This window comes from Erithacus rubecula (assembly GCF_903797595.1).
Source record: "Erithacus rubecula genome assembly, chromosome: 4".
NCBI classification, from domain to species: domain Eukaryota; kingdom Metazoa; phylum Chordata; class Aves; order Passeriformes; family Muscicapidae; genus Erithacus; species Erithacus rubecula.
In genome coordinates this window covers 2,223,698-2,238,418 of record NC_136686.1, presented here as the reverse complement: position 1 = coordinate 2,238,418, position 14,721 = coordinate 2,223,698, and the positions used below count along the sequence as shown (strand labels likewise).

Sequence of the window (14,721 nt, the reverse complement as noted above, 5' to 3'; positions counted from 1 at the left end):
AGGTGTTTCTGGAGAAAGTGGAAAACACTCCTCCCTTCTTTTTGCTTCTAGTTGAAATGATTTGTCATACAGGAATGGGGGACATGCAGTCCCTGCAACTCTACCATTTTTTTTAAAATTTGCTTTTGGCACTTTGAGTTTGGTATTTTTTCCTTAGGGAAAGTAAACTTACAAATGCAGATATTACCTGGAACAACAAAAACAAAAGGCTTTGATTTGGTCCATCAGCCTCAGTGTGGCTCTACATAGTACAAGGACTCAACCTTCAGCCAATTTTGGAAAGAAAGGATGAGAAAAAACACAGAAGACATGGAAGGTAAGGAGCAGCCAGGATTGGATATTGAGCTAAAAATCAGTGGTAGGGGAAGTCTTACAACAGCCTAGGAAAAAAAAATATGATCCAGAGAAGTAATACAGCTTACTTGGAAAGGACAGTGGCCAGAGCAGACCTTGGTTTTGCTTGTTATAGGCAGGAAACTCATAACCAAAGGTGACTTGGAAGAGGAGCACATGGATCAAAAAAGAGGAAATGCCATAGTGTATTCACTGCCTACTGTTGAGTAGCAGTAGGAGAGCAGGGCTTTTTGTGCTTGAATAAAAAGTTTTAAAAAGTCATTTAACAACAGTGTAAGCATTTAGAAAAAGGAAACAACCTTAAGTGATTGTGGGCAGCCCCTATCATCCTGGAATAAAAAGAACAATATAAGAGAAAACACAGTCCAACAGAAATAATGGGGACGATAGAGGGAGCCAAATTAATTCAAAAAAACATTAGGCAAAATTGGTACCATAGCTCTTCTGACAAAAAGAGAGATTAGGAGTCTTCATTTAAAGTTCACTAAGTCCTTAGCAGGGTAGAGAGTGGGGATCCTACAAAGCTGTTTGACCCAGTGTCAAGAACAAGCAAAGATGCAGCAGTAAGATAAGCCACAGCTGGACATTACAGGAATTCAGGGAGGAATGTCAGCACAGAGCAAGACAGAAATGCAACATAAACTCCTCTTACATGGCCAGGGAACCAACAGTTAACTCTTGGAAAAAAATGGGCATTAATACTGTAGAATTCTGTAACTGGCCCAAAGGAAATTTTGCCTGGGGATCTGTCACCTCTAATTTTTTCACACAGAGTTGTTGGTATTTTATAGTGATCCTGCATGTTGCTCTGGGTTTGCCTGGCCTCTCCTCTCACTTTACTGCAGGGAGCTGCAGCTGGCTCAATCCAGAGCAGGCAGACACAATACACAAGAGATCAGATACTGGCTTGCTCAAGATCAAGCCTTGCATTGTGCCTTGGAACACAGGCAGGGTTTCAGTATAACATGTTGGTCTCTTTCAAACAATAAATGAATCAAGTCGTAAGTTTTTAGGGAAAACAGATGCAAAGGCTGAACTTAGAAAGATAACTAATGAACCACTTAAAAAACAGAGTACATTTTGACAAAATAACCTTGGTGAGGAAGGCATAGGAAATCAATTTCCTGTGTGAAATTTACAGAGAAGGAAAGCAAGGTCTGGAGAAAAATCAGGTGTCTGATGGCACCTCTTGTGTCATCCTCTTTGCCATGCCATTTCTCAAGTGACCCTCACAAACCCCCAGTGAGCACAGCAGTTGCCACACCAGAAGAGCCTGGTAGCCCTCCTAATCCAGTCTTCCCACTTCAACAGTTGCTACTCTCTGATACTTCAAAGAAAGGTGCAAGAAACCCCATAGTGGACAATTATAGAATAACCCACCCACAAGGGAAGTTTTTCCCTAATCCCTTGCCATCAGTTAGTGGTTATATTGTGCCTTGAAGCCTGACAGTTTATATCCCTTCTAAAATTTATTTATATCCTGTCTAATGTGACCATGCATGTTCTTGGTATCCATATAAATGTCTAATCCTTTTCTGAATCCTGCTAATCTCCCGGCCTCAATGAAACCTCGTGGTAACAAATGCCATGTGTTAATTACACATGGTACAAATATTTCCTTGCACCATTTTAAATTCGCTTCCTTCCAATTTCTCTGGGTATCCCTTGATCCCACAATTGGAAAAAGGCAGTGAAATTAGAGCTTGTTCATTCTCGCTGAGCCAGGCTGCTGCTCCTTGATTTGTTTCATCTCTAAACAAGCTGTTCCCATCCTCAGCTAGTTTTCCCTGGTCAGTGGGCTGAGGCACAGCACAGAGCTTATACCTTCACCTTATTCTCTGTTCATTTTGAAGGGGAAAAAGAGAGAGGAAACCCTGGGAATCTCAAAAGTGCAGGCTAGTCAGAGACCCTGCAGTCAGATTGCTTTATGTCAGCAGGTGTGAGCAGCAATATGATGGCATTGACTGATGCCACCAGCCTTTCTCTCCAAGTCAGAGACAAAGCAGGGCATCTGCAATGGGTTTTCCCCTCGGATCTTCAGGCTGCCCCCAAAAGGAATATTCCCCTCCCACTCCAATGTTTCCAAGCTGGACTGTGGTGGCCACAGGGAGGTTCTCGGGTGCTGCAGTGACAGCACACGAAGTCACGGCTGCTTGGTGTTTCACTGGAGCCCTGTCCCATTAAGCAGGTAATTAATACCTATTTGTCACTGAATGATTTTCCCTAATACAATCCAAAACGGGGCAGCCAGGAGGGGTTTCGGAGCCAGGAGCAACGGAGGGTCTGGGGATGCGGGTGACACCCCGATGTGTCCCGGGGCACAGGAGCGCGTCCCGCATGCGGAGAACGAGAAGCGCCGCTCGGGCTGCTCACTCGGGGGCACGGAGCGAGAGCGGGAACCCTGGGGGTTCCCGGGGTTTCCCTGCACCGGGAGCATCCGGCGATGGGATGCCGAGACCGGAGCGGCACCGGGAGCAGCGGAGCCGCCGCGTGCGCCCGCCGGCCCCGCCCACCCCTCAGGCCCCGCCCCCGGTGTTGTTGTGATGAGCGCCAGGCCCCGCCCCCTCCTCGTGCAGAGCCGCGCGCCGCCCCGCCCGCCCCGCCCTCACGCCTTTTGTCCCCTCCCGCGCCCCGCCCCGCCGGGCCCGCTCCGCCCCGCCCCCTGCCCCATCGCGCTCCCCCATTGGTTCTCCCTGCCAGAGCCCCGTCCCCCGCGCGCGGAGCCCCGCCCCTCCCCGCGCGCCCCCCTGGCGCCCATCTGTTCCCGGCGGCGCGGCCGCTCGTGCCGGGGAGGCGGAGGATGAGGGCGGTGAGGATGGGCCCGCGCAGCGGCGGCCGCCCGCGGTAGGGGGGGCAGCGGCGGCAGCAGCAGCAGCGCCCCCGCCGGCCCTGAGCCGCCCCGTGCGCGGGCGGCAGCGAGGGGGCAGCGCGGGGCCGCCGGGGGGCGGCCGCTGAGCGGCGTGGCGCCGGGGGGCGGGCGGGGCCGCAGCGCCGAGCGGCGGCGGCACACGCAGCCGCCCGCGGAGTGAGCGAGGGAGGCAGCGAGCGAGCGGACGGCGGCCGCGGGAGATGTGCCCGGAGGAGGACGGCGGCTGCGGCGGCGGCGGCGGCAGCGTAGCCGGCACCGGCGGCCCCGAGGCGGCGGCTGCGGTGGCGCTGGACGAGCTCCGCTCCTGGTGGGAAGTCCCGGCCATCGCGCACTTTTGCTCGCTCTTCCGCACCGCCTTCCGCTTGCCCGACTTCGAGATCGAGGTGAGAACCGCGCCCGGACATCCCGCGGGCTGTGTGCGCTCCCGCCGCCCGGCGGGTCCCGCAGCCGCTCCGCCCGCTGTGCCGGGGGCACCGCTCGTCCCCGGCCGGCGCTGGGTTCCGCCGCGATGCAGCGCTTGCGGCGGACCCCGCAACTTCCCCGCTCAAAGTTCGGGCGCGCCCGTCCCGGGGCAGGAGCCCCCGGCCGCGGGCGGAGCGGGGCCGGGCCGCATTGTTCACCGGGCCGGTGTCCGCACACAAAGGTGGCGGGGGGACGGACGCGGCTCGGAGCCCAGCGTGGGTCTCCCGTGCCCAAAATGGTGGCGGGGAGCGGCGGGCCCGGCCCGGTGACCCCCCGCCTTTCCCGGGGTACCGGCGGTGCTGCTGGGGCGCTCATTGTGCGGCTCACGGAGCCTCCGCCGGGGATCCCACGGTGCCTTCGCCCTGTCCCCTCGTAGCTTTCGTACCTCCCTGCCCGTTTTCCCACGTAACTTTCTTACGTGTTTCGTTTTTGTTTGTTTGTTTCTTCTTAATTTTGTTTCTTATTTTCACGTGCGCCGCTAATGTCCCGTAAATGTTTTGTGCGCCGGCTACAAATGTTACAAACAAAGTGCGTCCTGGTAGGAAATCTTTTGTGCTTGCTGTGAAAAGCTATTCTTGCCAGCGCGCTGGCAATAAACCGGGTGAATAACGTGGTGGCGTGTGTTTTTTAAAGACAGTAATTGCCCCCGTGAACGCGAATTCCAAAGATGTTTAAAAGTTCAATGGGATGCGCGGAGCCCTAAAGAGCGAAATTCCTCGAGCAGGATGTGAATTTCTGAAGAGGGGGAATCCCTTATGCGGTACGAAATCTTGAAAGGGGATGAGATCTCTCAATGATGCAACTTCTTGCGAAAGAGAACTCCCCTCCCCCTCCTATTGATGCCAAACCATTAAAGGGGGGAGGCTCTCCGGGCCCAGCAGCGCAAAGTCTTGAAGGAACCTGAATTTACAATGATAAAAGGGCCAAGGCACTAGCCTTTCACCTTTGGAGGCAATTAGCATCTGGCTTGCTTCACAAATGAAGTAAATGTGGGCTCCCCTTTGGTTCCCGGAGCACGCTTAGGCTGGGGGAGTTAACATCATCACTCGGAGCGAATTAACTTGATTTTTTGCGGGGGAATGCCCGGGAGGAGGAGGAGGAGGAGAGGGGAGTGCGGGCGCGTTGGTGCTGCGGGTGCCGCGGAGCAAAAGCAGCACACCGAAAACAACGCCAAAAAATTTCCGTGCACGTGGATGGCCCGCAGCCCTTGGCAGAAAGGGGTTTTAAAGCGTGGCGTTTGTCCCAGGGTCGATGCGAATTGCGGTGAAAATCGGGATGCTGTGAGAGGACGGATGCGGCTGTCAGAGCTCTGCTCCTTCAGGCACGTGGAGCAGTAGATCTCCTTCCCCGGCAGAGTGTGAGCAGCCCAGCGCCAGTAGTTTCAAAAGTTCCTGTTCCTTAAAGCTCACACCATCTTGTTACCTCTTGCCTGGTGCAGTTGTTCCAGTCTCACCACTGGTTTCGGGGATATCTGGGAACAGATCTTTGCACAAAGCCTTGCTCAAATAGTTCACAGTTTGAAACCAATGGCCAGCGATGGGACTTTTTTTTCTAAGAGCACTGCTCTGTGTCTGTGTGTTTTTGGTCTTTTTTATCTGTGTTTTATTTAGCTGCATAAAAAAAGATTTTTTTCCTTGGTTTTGGACCTAATAATACCAGTGCCCCTTCTGACTGGTCTCACTGCCACCTCTGAGGAGCTTGAGTTTCAGGGGTGTCTGAATAAAATTGAAGTGATTGTTTTTATAGGGGCTTGTGGAGATGCCATGATTTAAAGCGCATGCTAGGGGAAAATAAAACCAAAAAGCCATCAAAAATGGCTCGTGTATGAATTGTATTTTCTTGCTTTAGCTTTGGGTATTATGGAGAGGTGTGCTTGTGGCTGAACACCAACAGATTGAGGTTCACCCCTTCCCTCAGAAGTTACTGCCCCTTGTGAGTAACCCAGGGGTGATTGCCCCAGTCCCTGTGGGCACAGAGTAAAAGGGGTTTGAATGAATCTGTGTGTGTGGAAGGAAAAATGGAGATCTCAGGCTCAGAGGGCTTCAGCTGGAGGATGCTCATGCTCACACTGCTTGAGCTTCACAGCTAATGTTTGTCTCACTCTGCCCAGTATCTCTAAGGGACTGGATGCAGCTGTCTCTTCTTGGATATTCTCTTCTTTCTAGGAGGTGTGAGCTCCTCTGAGTTTAAATTCGGGTTGGTGAGGCTTTTTTTTTTGCTGTTTTTCTGATACCACTGTGTCTCCAGGGGGGAGTTTGGTGCTAAACTCTTACAATATCGTTACAAAAGACAGAAGTTTTAAACAAGCCTTAATTTTGCTTGAAACAAATATCCCCTGCTGTCACTCTCCTTTCAATTTCAGCAAGTGGGTCAGGTTAGGGTTTCACTGCTGCCATCCCTGCAGTCCTCAAACCAGACAAAACCTGATCTTCCAATTTGTGGTGTTCTGTTGGTCATTTTTAAAAAGCTCTACGTATTTTTTTTTTCTTCCCCCTCCCACCCTCTCCCCCACCCCTTCCTCCCCTGATATTTTTTTTTCTTCTGGTGGGTCTGCCCATAGCTGGCTGGAAGGCTCTGTAATGATAGGCCATCTGGACCCATCCCTCCAGTGCTGAGCAGATTTGCTGAGGGTATTTGAGAAGTTTGGAGCCTTTCGTAGTCTAGGGAGGCAGAATGGAGCTTTTATTTTTTTTTCTCCCTTTTCACTTATTAAATGCAAACCCTTTACCTTCTACTTATTGGTCCAAAAGAAAGTGAAGCTTCCAGGCTTTGAGATGCCGGGCTGCCTTCAGCAGCTGCATGGCAGAAACCTGAGAAGCAAATGTTTTAATTTTCTTTTTGCTGGACCTGTGCATAGCCAGCGACTGCCGGGGAAGGGATGTCCAAAAAGAAAGAGGCACATCCATCAGGCTGGACTCTGGGCATTGTCTGGGAGAGGGTGGGCACAGCTGGCCCTCATGCTGGCTCTGGCAGATGCAGGCGCCTGGGTTCCTCTTTTTGAAATCTCTGCTGCAGCATCAGCCGCCAATGGACTCAGGAGGGGTTCAGCTACCGCCAGCAGGTCAAAAGTTCAGTGGGACAGGAGCGGGTGCTCCGGGACGTGTTCAGCTTCATGCCGTGTTTGTACATGGATCTGAGGATGGCAGAGAGCACTTCTGCCTTCTGGGATGGGTTGGCTTCTTTTTTTTTTTTTTCCCTTCCTCCCCTTTTAAATGGCTGCCTTGTCAGCCATCTGCTGTACAAAACTTTCTTGCCACTTCAAAAGTCTTTTGGTTGTGTTGGCTTGGTTGTCGTGGCATATTTCCTGGTGGTTTGTAAAATCACAGAATGGGTAAGGTTGCAAGGGACCACACTGGGTCATCTGATCCTGCATCAGTGGGTTTGTCCTTACCTACTCTAACAGCACTGCAGCAGGAGAAGGTGTGGCTGTGTGGGGTGTGTCATTTTTTTTGGTTGTCATTGCTTTGATGGACAGAAAGGATGTTTTCCACAGTCAAGTTAGTGCAAGTGATGATAGGGAGTGATTTATTTCCCTCTTCAAGGCTGGACTGTAATGTGGGACACCTCTTGTGTCAAAGTATCTGCTGGCTGTATGCCCTTCCCCTCTGCAACTGAAATATCCTCCTGGCAGCTGTAGGGGTTGTTTGTATCGAAAATATTGGGAGAAAATTTAACGTTTTCAACCATATTTCAGCACAACTTGAAAACTCTGGACAGGAGCCAGTGTGGCGTGGCCACCCAGCTCTTTGGCATGTGCTCTCAGGAGCTGTGGACTCAAACATTTAGGAACTTCTGCCTGGGTAGGTCGAGGGGAGGTGACTTTCCAGAATGTGCTTGAAAATAGTCAAAACATTGTTGTTAACTTAGTTTATTTGGAAAAGGGGGAAAAGCCACATTACACAGGGAAAACATAAATCTTTTCCTGTGGTTTTTAAAAGCACCTTTGGGCAAATTGCCTCTGCTGTTAACTTCACTACAGCTTTAAGATGCTTTTCCTTGCTTCTTGCCCCTTCCTAGCTCTTCAGGCATTCCTCCCACCCACAGGCAGGGAGGGCACTGCTGCTCTTGCCTTCCTTTTTCCTTCTCTGGTGTGGTATCTCCGTGCTGGTTCTTGAACAGGCTCTTTCTGTCAGGAATATGATGTGGCTGTTAGAAACCAGCAGCTGCTACTGCTCCCCTGGGTCCTGAGGAGGAAGAGTGTGGAGACAGGGAGAAGGAGAGAGCAGAGAACAGGGTTTCTTCTATCTGTACAAACCAGATACAGCTTTAAAATAATAATAAGAAAAAGGTGTTAAACAGTGTGTTAGAATTTTAATACTTTGAAAATAATTCTTAGTGAGGACAGGATGGTCAAATATGCTCTGACCTCCACTGTTGTATCATGTTAAGTCCTGCTGAAAATTCTCTGTGGATCTCCTTGCTCTGCCCTTTGGGTGTGTCCCTTGTGATCCATGCCACCAAAATAGCATAACCTTCCTGTTCTGTCAGTGGCTTGTATAGGGTTAATTACACAGACAGTAGGGTTTGGTACCCAACTACAGCCTTCTAAAGCTATTTGGGTCTGGTGCTGCATTATAATTGGGATTACATTACTATATGCAATGTCTACTGGTGCCTCATCCTGCTCTGTGATGCCAGGTAGTTTCTGATCAGAAGAATTGAAAATCTAAGTAAGATCAATGCAGCAAGCAGGTGAAAATGTTGGTGAATTCATGTAGGTCAGCTGTGTTCATCGAGGGTAGTTCTGGATTTAAATGTCTTTTTGGCAGAATAGTTCAGTCATGAGGATGTCCATCCCTCTTGCCATTTACCTGTTCACAGGTAAACAGGCAACATTAAAGTGGAAGGGAGTGGGCAATGACTGAAGCAACAGCAAGCAACTTTCCTCTCATGTGAAGCAGCTTGCTGTAGAAAAAACACATCTGAGGAAAGGTACAGTGGCTGGCAGTGCTGTACAGAGAGAAGATAGGGTTGGAAAAGATTATGGAATTCAAATATACTGAAAATACAGTGTTGGTCCTGTTGTGTGGAGAGACCCATTTATGAACCACTGTGATTTTGGGTTATATTCTGTGGTCACTCTGTGATGGCTCTGCTTCCCCTGGGCAGCAGCAGCTTCGTCAGTTGGGTTGTTTGCTTAAAAAACCCAACAAAATCAAGGGCTAGTACTGGTTTTATTGTTCCTTTGACCTGTCCCATCCGCTGTTTGGTTCAGTTGCTTCAGTGCCCCATCCCTCTCCCGTATCTGTTCCAGCACCACTTCTTACACTGCTGCTTTTCGCTTTTGCTCTTAGTTATTCTGTCCATAATAGAATCATTAACACTACGTGTCAGCGTTGGGCTCTAGAGTTCATTGAGATTAATGGAGGGGGGAGGCAGAGAGATACTTCTCAGAGCTGTTGTTTCAAGTGGTCTGCAAATTGGAAAGCAGTTTCCATTTCAAATGCAAGTCACATCTTTCCCAACTGTAGATCTTAAACTTTTGCACAAGTGTTTACATTTTATATAATGATACTCTAGTCTAATTGGGTAAAAAAATACAAACAAGCAAAAAACAACAAAAAAAAGGAATAGGTAGTTCAGGAGGCTGATACATGAGTTAAAACGTTATCTTAAGCCTGTGAAAAGAAACAAGTAGTGACTGCACGAAGCCAAAGGGTGTCTGAACAATGGATAAGGAAGGTTATTTTGACAGCAACGTTTTGAATGGATCTGAGTAAGGTGACTGGGGAGTTGGGGAATGACTGTAGCAGTCGAAGGCAGAAGGGAAGGAGGAACACAATAGGAATTTCAGAGCACATGGAGCCTGATATTACAGATTTTATGTGGTGTTAGTATAGGGAATTCTTCTGCTGGCACAGCTGACACTGAAAATCATGCCTGGTGTTAGCTGAAGTGTTTGTGTACCCACAAGTTTAACAGTTTAAGCTGAGTTTATTTTAAGACCGATTTAAGATAATCAGGTGCAAGTCTTTCCCCACTAGGAAAAAAAAATAATGGTTTGTTTAGGAGCTTAAATATGACTTTGCAGTTTGCTTTGTTTAAGGAGACCCAAGTACTACAAACAACCTGTGCCAATTCAATCAGGATTTAAACTTCTGCATAGCGCATCTAAATCGGGCCTCAAAAGTTTTTCCTTGTGGAATTTGCTCTAACCAAACCAGCTAAAAGTAACACCTTTAAAGTGTTGCAGCTTTATATGTAGACCTGCTTAACTGTGTTCTTTCTCTCCCAGCACATAATGCCGGCAGAGCTGTGCCATTCTGCCCCTGGCATCTGTTAAGTGCCTGCATGAAGGGTGAAGAATTAACTTTTGTAATGGCAATGGATGCTTTCATAGACTTCTTTCAGGCAAAAATCTCCTCAAGAAAAGGGCTGTGGGTAGAGATGACAACAGCCAAGGAGTTAAAATTCCCGAATTAAAAGTTTATCGTGTAAACATTCTTGTAGGTATATATGAATTTAAAAAAAATAATAATTTCCCCCCCCTCCTCGTTACCAGAAGCAACAGCATCTGCTGTGGTGGTGGGAACAATGCAGCCTAGTGATTCCTCCTTCCTTACAGTAGAGAATCCTGTTAAACACACAAGGCAGTGCCTCAGAGTGTATCCTTTCAGCAGGCTTGTTCCTTTTAATGGGTGCCCATTCCTGGGGTCTCCATTGTTTCACCAACAATAGCACTAGGGGCAGCTGATTTGGTTGACAGAAAATGCGTTAATTTAACAGATCTATTCCCTTTAGCCGGTCTCCTTCCTATTGTGCCCCAGTTCTCCCCCAGTTCCTGGGGAGGAGGGCCTCGAGTGCAGGGTCTGTTAGGTGGAAGGCTCCTGCAATTAGGAGGGGTTTGCAGCCTTTTGTGTGAGCAGCAGAAAACAGCTGATGGGGGAAAGTGGTGAGAGTGCAGTTTGCTTACTGCCAGAACACTCATTTTCCTGCTTTTTGGAGGGGCTTTACAGACACCCTTTACAAGGGATGGGGGAATAACTCGAGGCTGAGTGCTGATGGCAGTCAAGGTCTTGGCTTTGCTCAGAGGTGGTCCTGCAGCCCAATGTGGCAACTCCTTTCAGCACTGGCTCAACTTCTTGACAAACTGTTTATATACTATAAATGCCTAGCTAAAACACCAGCTTTCCACAGAAAAAGCAAGGCTGCTGGTCTTACCGGGATAGGACTGCTGAGAGCTGGCTGGGGGAGGCAGTATGTAAAGTTAACACCAAATTATTTGAAATGTGAGGGGTGTAATGCTCTTCAGGGACCTGTACCCTGGGTTAGGCCACCAGTTCAGTGTAGTTTTTGGACTGGTCTGATTTAAACAGTGCAGGTTCTCCACCCTTGGGTGCACTTAGATTGGTTCAGCTCTTCCCTGTAGTAACTGAACCTGGTTCAGTAAGGGAAGGGGGAGTCTTGGTTGGTTTTTACACTAGTGTGGTCAAGCAGACACGTTGAGCCTGGTGGGAAGGAGGGCACAGGCACTGCTGAGAGGGCAGTGAAACACAAAGCTTTCTCTTGGGGGATGCTGGCTGCCAGAAAGAAGATTTCACTCCCTCTCAAGCCCTGGTTCCAGCCATGCTTCTGCCTGTGTATTTTGCCCCTTTCCTGGCACCATCCCAGCTGCTGGCTGGGTTTTTGCAGGGTTTGTGGCTCTGTGGTGGGAGCAGGAGCTCCTGCTTTTGGTGGTTGGGGTCAATCCACTGTGGCTCCTGAAACTCTAGCCGTAGTTTAGTTCTGGTTGCTGGGGCTGCTGATGTAAAAGGAGCTCTGGAGGGTCTTTTTCCTCCTCTTTGGTAAAGCCATTAATTCTCTGGCTCTTTCTCTCCAGCTAAGCCTGCTGTAAAGAGGTTGGAGCTTTGTATGGCCAGAGGGTTGTAAGGCAGACCTAGTATTCTCCTCTCTGGTGAGCCCTGTATGTAGAGAGATGTGTGGCAGCAGAAATATTTATATATCCATAACAAAAGGCAAAGAGGGTTGTGGTTGAAGGTTTTTGGGTTTTTTCTTGCTTGGTATTCTTTTTGTTTGTTTGTTTGTTTTAGGAGGCAAAGGGTGAGAGTTCACTTCAAGAGCTTGACTCTTAATAGAGCTTGTCATTGTTGCTAATATAAAACAAATGATGAGCATGGAAGAGGAGTCAAAGGCTCCCTCTTCTGGTGTTCTAGGAAGGTTCAAATACTGAAAAATAAGCAAGGGAAAAGACCCTTTCCCCTATTTTGTGGTATTTTGTGACCTCACTTAGACCTAACCCTTACTGGCCCACCATGTAGGTCTCTTCATGTACCCTAAGTAAGCAACCTTAACTGCTCTCTGTGGAAATGAAATGCATTTTCAAATGCAAAATATGTTGCACTTGTAAGTAAAAGTGAGTGCTGGTTTCAGAAGGGTTCCCAATGTGAGCATGGAAAATGGCAGCCCTGCATATCCCTCCATGACATTTCTCAGTGCTTCCCTTTGCTTCTCCTCTTTGCTGCTCCCTTCTCTTGCAAAGATAATGTTGTGTCCATGAATTTCCCAGGGCACACGTGTGCATTGGCATGTAAACATGTTTGGGATGACTGGAGTGGCCAAGAATGCTGAGCAGTCCCTTTAGGAAAGTGTATCCAGGGCTCCAGCACTCCTGTTGCTTTAGGTTGAGTCAGTCCAGAATTCAAAACTTATTAGTGATTGATTGATGGAGAAATGTGCACAAGGGGCAGTGCTTTGTTGGGAATTTTAGATGAATTTTCCAAAAAGCATTATATAAAGCATAGTACCTCTGAAATGAATAGGATTTCAGAGCATTTGAGAAGGGACTTATTTTTCTTCCATGTTTTTGTGCTCTTCAGGGGAGAGCTGGCCATCACATGGCTCTTTTCTCTGTGTTGTTACTGTGGACTCCTGAGCAGTGTCTGGTGGAACACCCAATTCTCCAGCTGCCTTCCCACAGCAGCTCCTGCCACGGGCAGCACTGAAACTGCTCACGCAGATTAAAAACCACAACACTTTTTAAAAACACTTTTTTTTTTCTTTAAAGTGAGCTGTGCAGAAGCAGTTCCCCCAGGCAGCTCCCTCCACAGCCCCACAAAAATATTGTACCAGCATGACTGAAGCAGTGGCACAGGAATGGAAACAGGCAGCAGGGAGGGGAAGGGCTTTTTATAGCTGACACTTCTGCTGAAAGAAACACTTATCACACTGCAGCCCTGGGTAGCAGGTGGAGTGAGCACAGGTAACAACAGGTCATGCAGCACTCAGGGCACCTGGGGGAGAAACTTTATCAGTAAAACCCTCCCTGGATGGGTTTTGGGCTATATCAAGCCTTGCTACATTTCTTTTTTGTAGTGAACATTCTGGCTGGGAAAGTATTAATTTGGAGTTAGATGGTGAGCCTTTAAATTGTTCATTCTGTAGTCAGTCCTGAATGTGCAGCTGAAATAAGTTACACTTTGTGGTAGCTGTGAGTCTTGTGAAAAAACACTTTTTGAGACATTCTGGCTTTTTTTTAAAAAGCAAAACAAAACAAAATATGCCAAGAAAAAGGTTTTTCTGTGGCTCTGGTCACCCAACAATGCAGCTATCTATCTATCTATCCATCCATGAGGATTTGTTTGCCTGTGCTGAAGAGGCTGGAGCAGCTTGCCTTGTTGGACAGGGCAGCCATGTAGAATAAACAGGGAATAGCAGTCTCGATTTCCTTTCTTTCAGCTGATACAAGGTGCTGAGGCACTGAAGACTATTTTGCCCTTAAGATAATTGTGAGTTGGAGAGGATCAAAGGGCTTGAGGGTTTTTTTTTTTTTTTGGTTGAAAGGGGATTTTCTCCATGGACAGCTGCAGTAGTGCATTAGTAGTGCAATGGATTATCTTTCCATGATCTGTAGGATCTCAACCAGCTATCGAGGGGCCCCGCTGAAGGCTGTGCTTGGAGGAGGCAGAGTGAAAGTCTCCTCAGGCAGGGGGACCTGTAATGCCTGGGAGCTCGGGCCACTTGACTCCCCCTGCCCCAGCAGGGTGGGTGGTGCTGGGTGTTCTCAGGCTGTCTAGGCTGATAGTGCTGGGAGTACAAGGAAAGGGAGCCCAGCTCTGTCGTGACTAACTACAGCTGATGCTCTGCATCCAGCCTGCTGTCCAGTGGAAATGCTTGCTCAGGAATGTGAGAAGGGAGCTGACTCCAGCTGCTGTGGCATCCCACAAAGGGCAGTGTGTAATTTGGGAGGGTGTTGCGAGTCCCTCGGTGGAACAAACTGCTCTCTGTAGTAAACATCTGACCTGCCAAATGCCCGGAGTTGGTCATTTTGGGGAGTTTTGGACGATCTGCAATCTGTGGCATTGAGAGGGTGTCCCTGGACATGCCCAGGTTGGTATCTGTGTCCTTGCTCTGCGGGGAGGCAGCACATCTGGCCTGATATGTGGCAAGGGTGGCAAGAGGGGATGTGACAGGGCTTGGTGCTATCAGAGGTGGAGATCAGGTCATGCTGTGCCTCCCTGACCCGGTTTCAGGGCCGGGGGACAGGGGCTGGAATGTGCAGGGCTGTCAAGGAATGCAGGTCCCCAGGTGGCCACTGCAGTGGATGGTGCTTCAGTCGGGCTGGAATTGCAAATCTGCTGGTTAATGAGTGCTGGGCCAGCCCCGGGTCCTGTGCACACCTCCTCAGGTAGTGAGTGGAATGCCAGCAAGAGAGGGTGACAATGGTACCTTGGGAGGTGTTAAACTCACCCTCCCAGCACTTTTAGAATTTTCTTTTAACTTCCAATGATAAGAGGCTTTAAGGCTTTTTGGTTGTCTGGGGGCTTTTTTGTTACTGCAAGCTGGGAGGAACCCAGCTTTGGATTTCAGGGCTGAGGTTTTTTTGGGACAGGCAGTTACAAAGACTTGTCTTTATTTTTAAGCAGGACTGGTTTCAGAATTTAAGGGCCGCCATATGATGTTGTGTTGTTTTTTCTTGGAGTAGCAACTACAGTTTATAATCATTGCCTAGTCCTTAGCCAGTTGGCAGGAAGACTGCTGTGAAGGGATTGATTATTAGTGGATGCTTCATTGTGCTGTTCCAGCCTGACTTTCTTGAT

General features: G+C 48.8%; 1 protein-coding gene across 2 annotated transcripts in view; it reads left to right on the top strand.

Annotated features, from left to right (window-relative positions):
- The first annotated feature begins 3,122 nt into the window (after positions 1-3,122).
- The window catches only part of CECR2 (CECR2 histone acetyl-lysine reader), an 89,590-nt gene continuing 77,991 nt past the window's right edge, over positions 3,123-14,721 (top strand). The window contains exon 1 of one of the 2 annotated variants that reach the window (XM_079303309.1): positions 3,123-3,606. In XM_079303309.1, coding sequence (XP_079159435.1) covers positions 3,424-3,606 — 183 coding nt within the window. In that variant the 5' untranslated portion in view covers positions 3,123-3,423. The remainder of the gene's footprint in view (positions 3,607-14,721) is intronic. The other variant, XM_079303310.1, reaches the window with a different exon arrangement.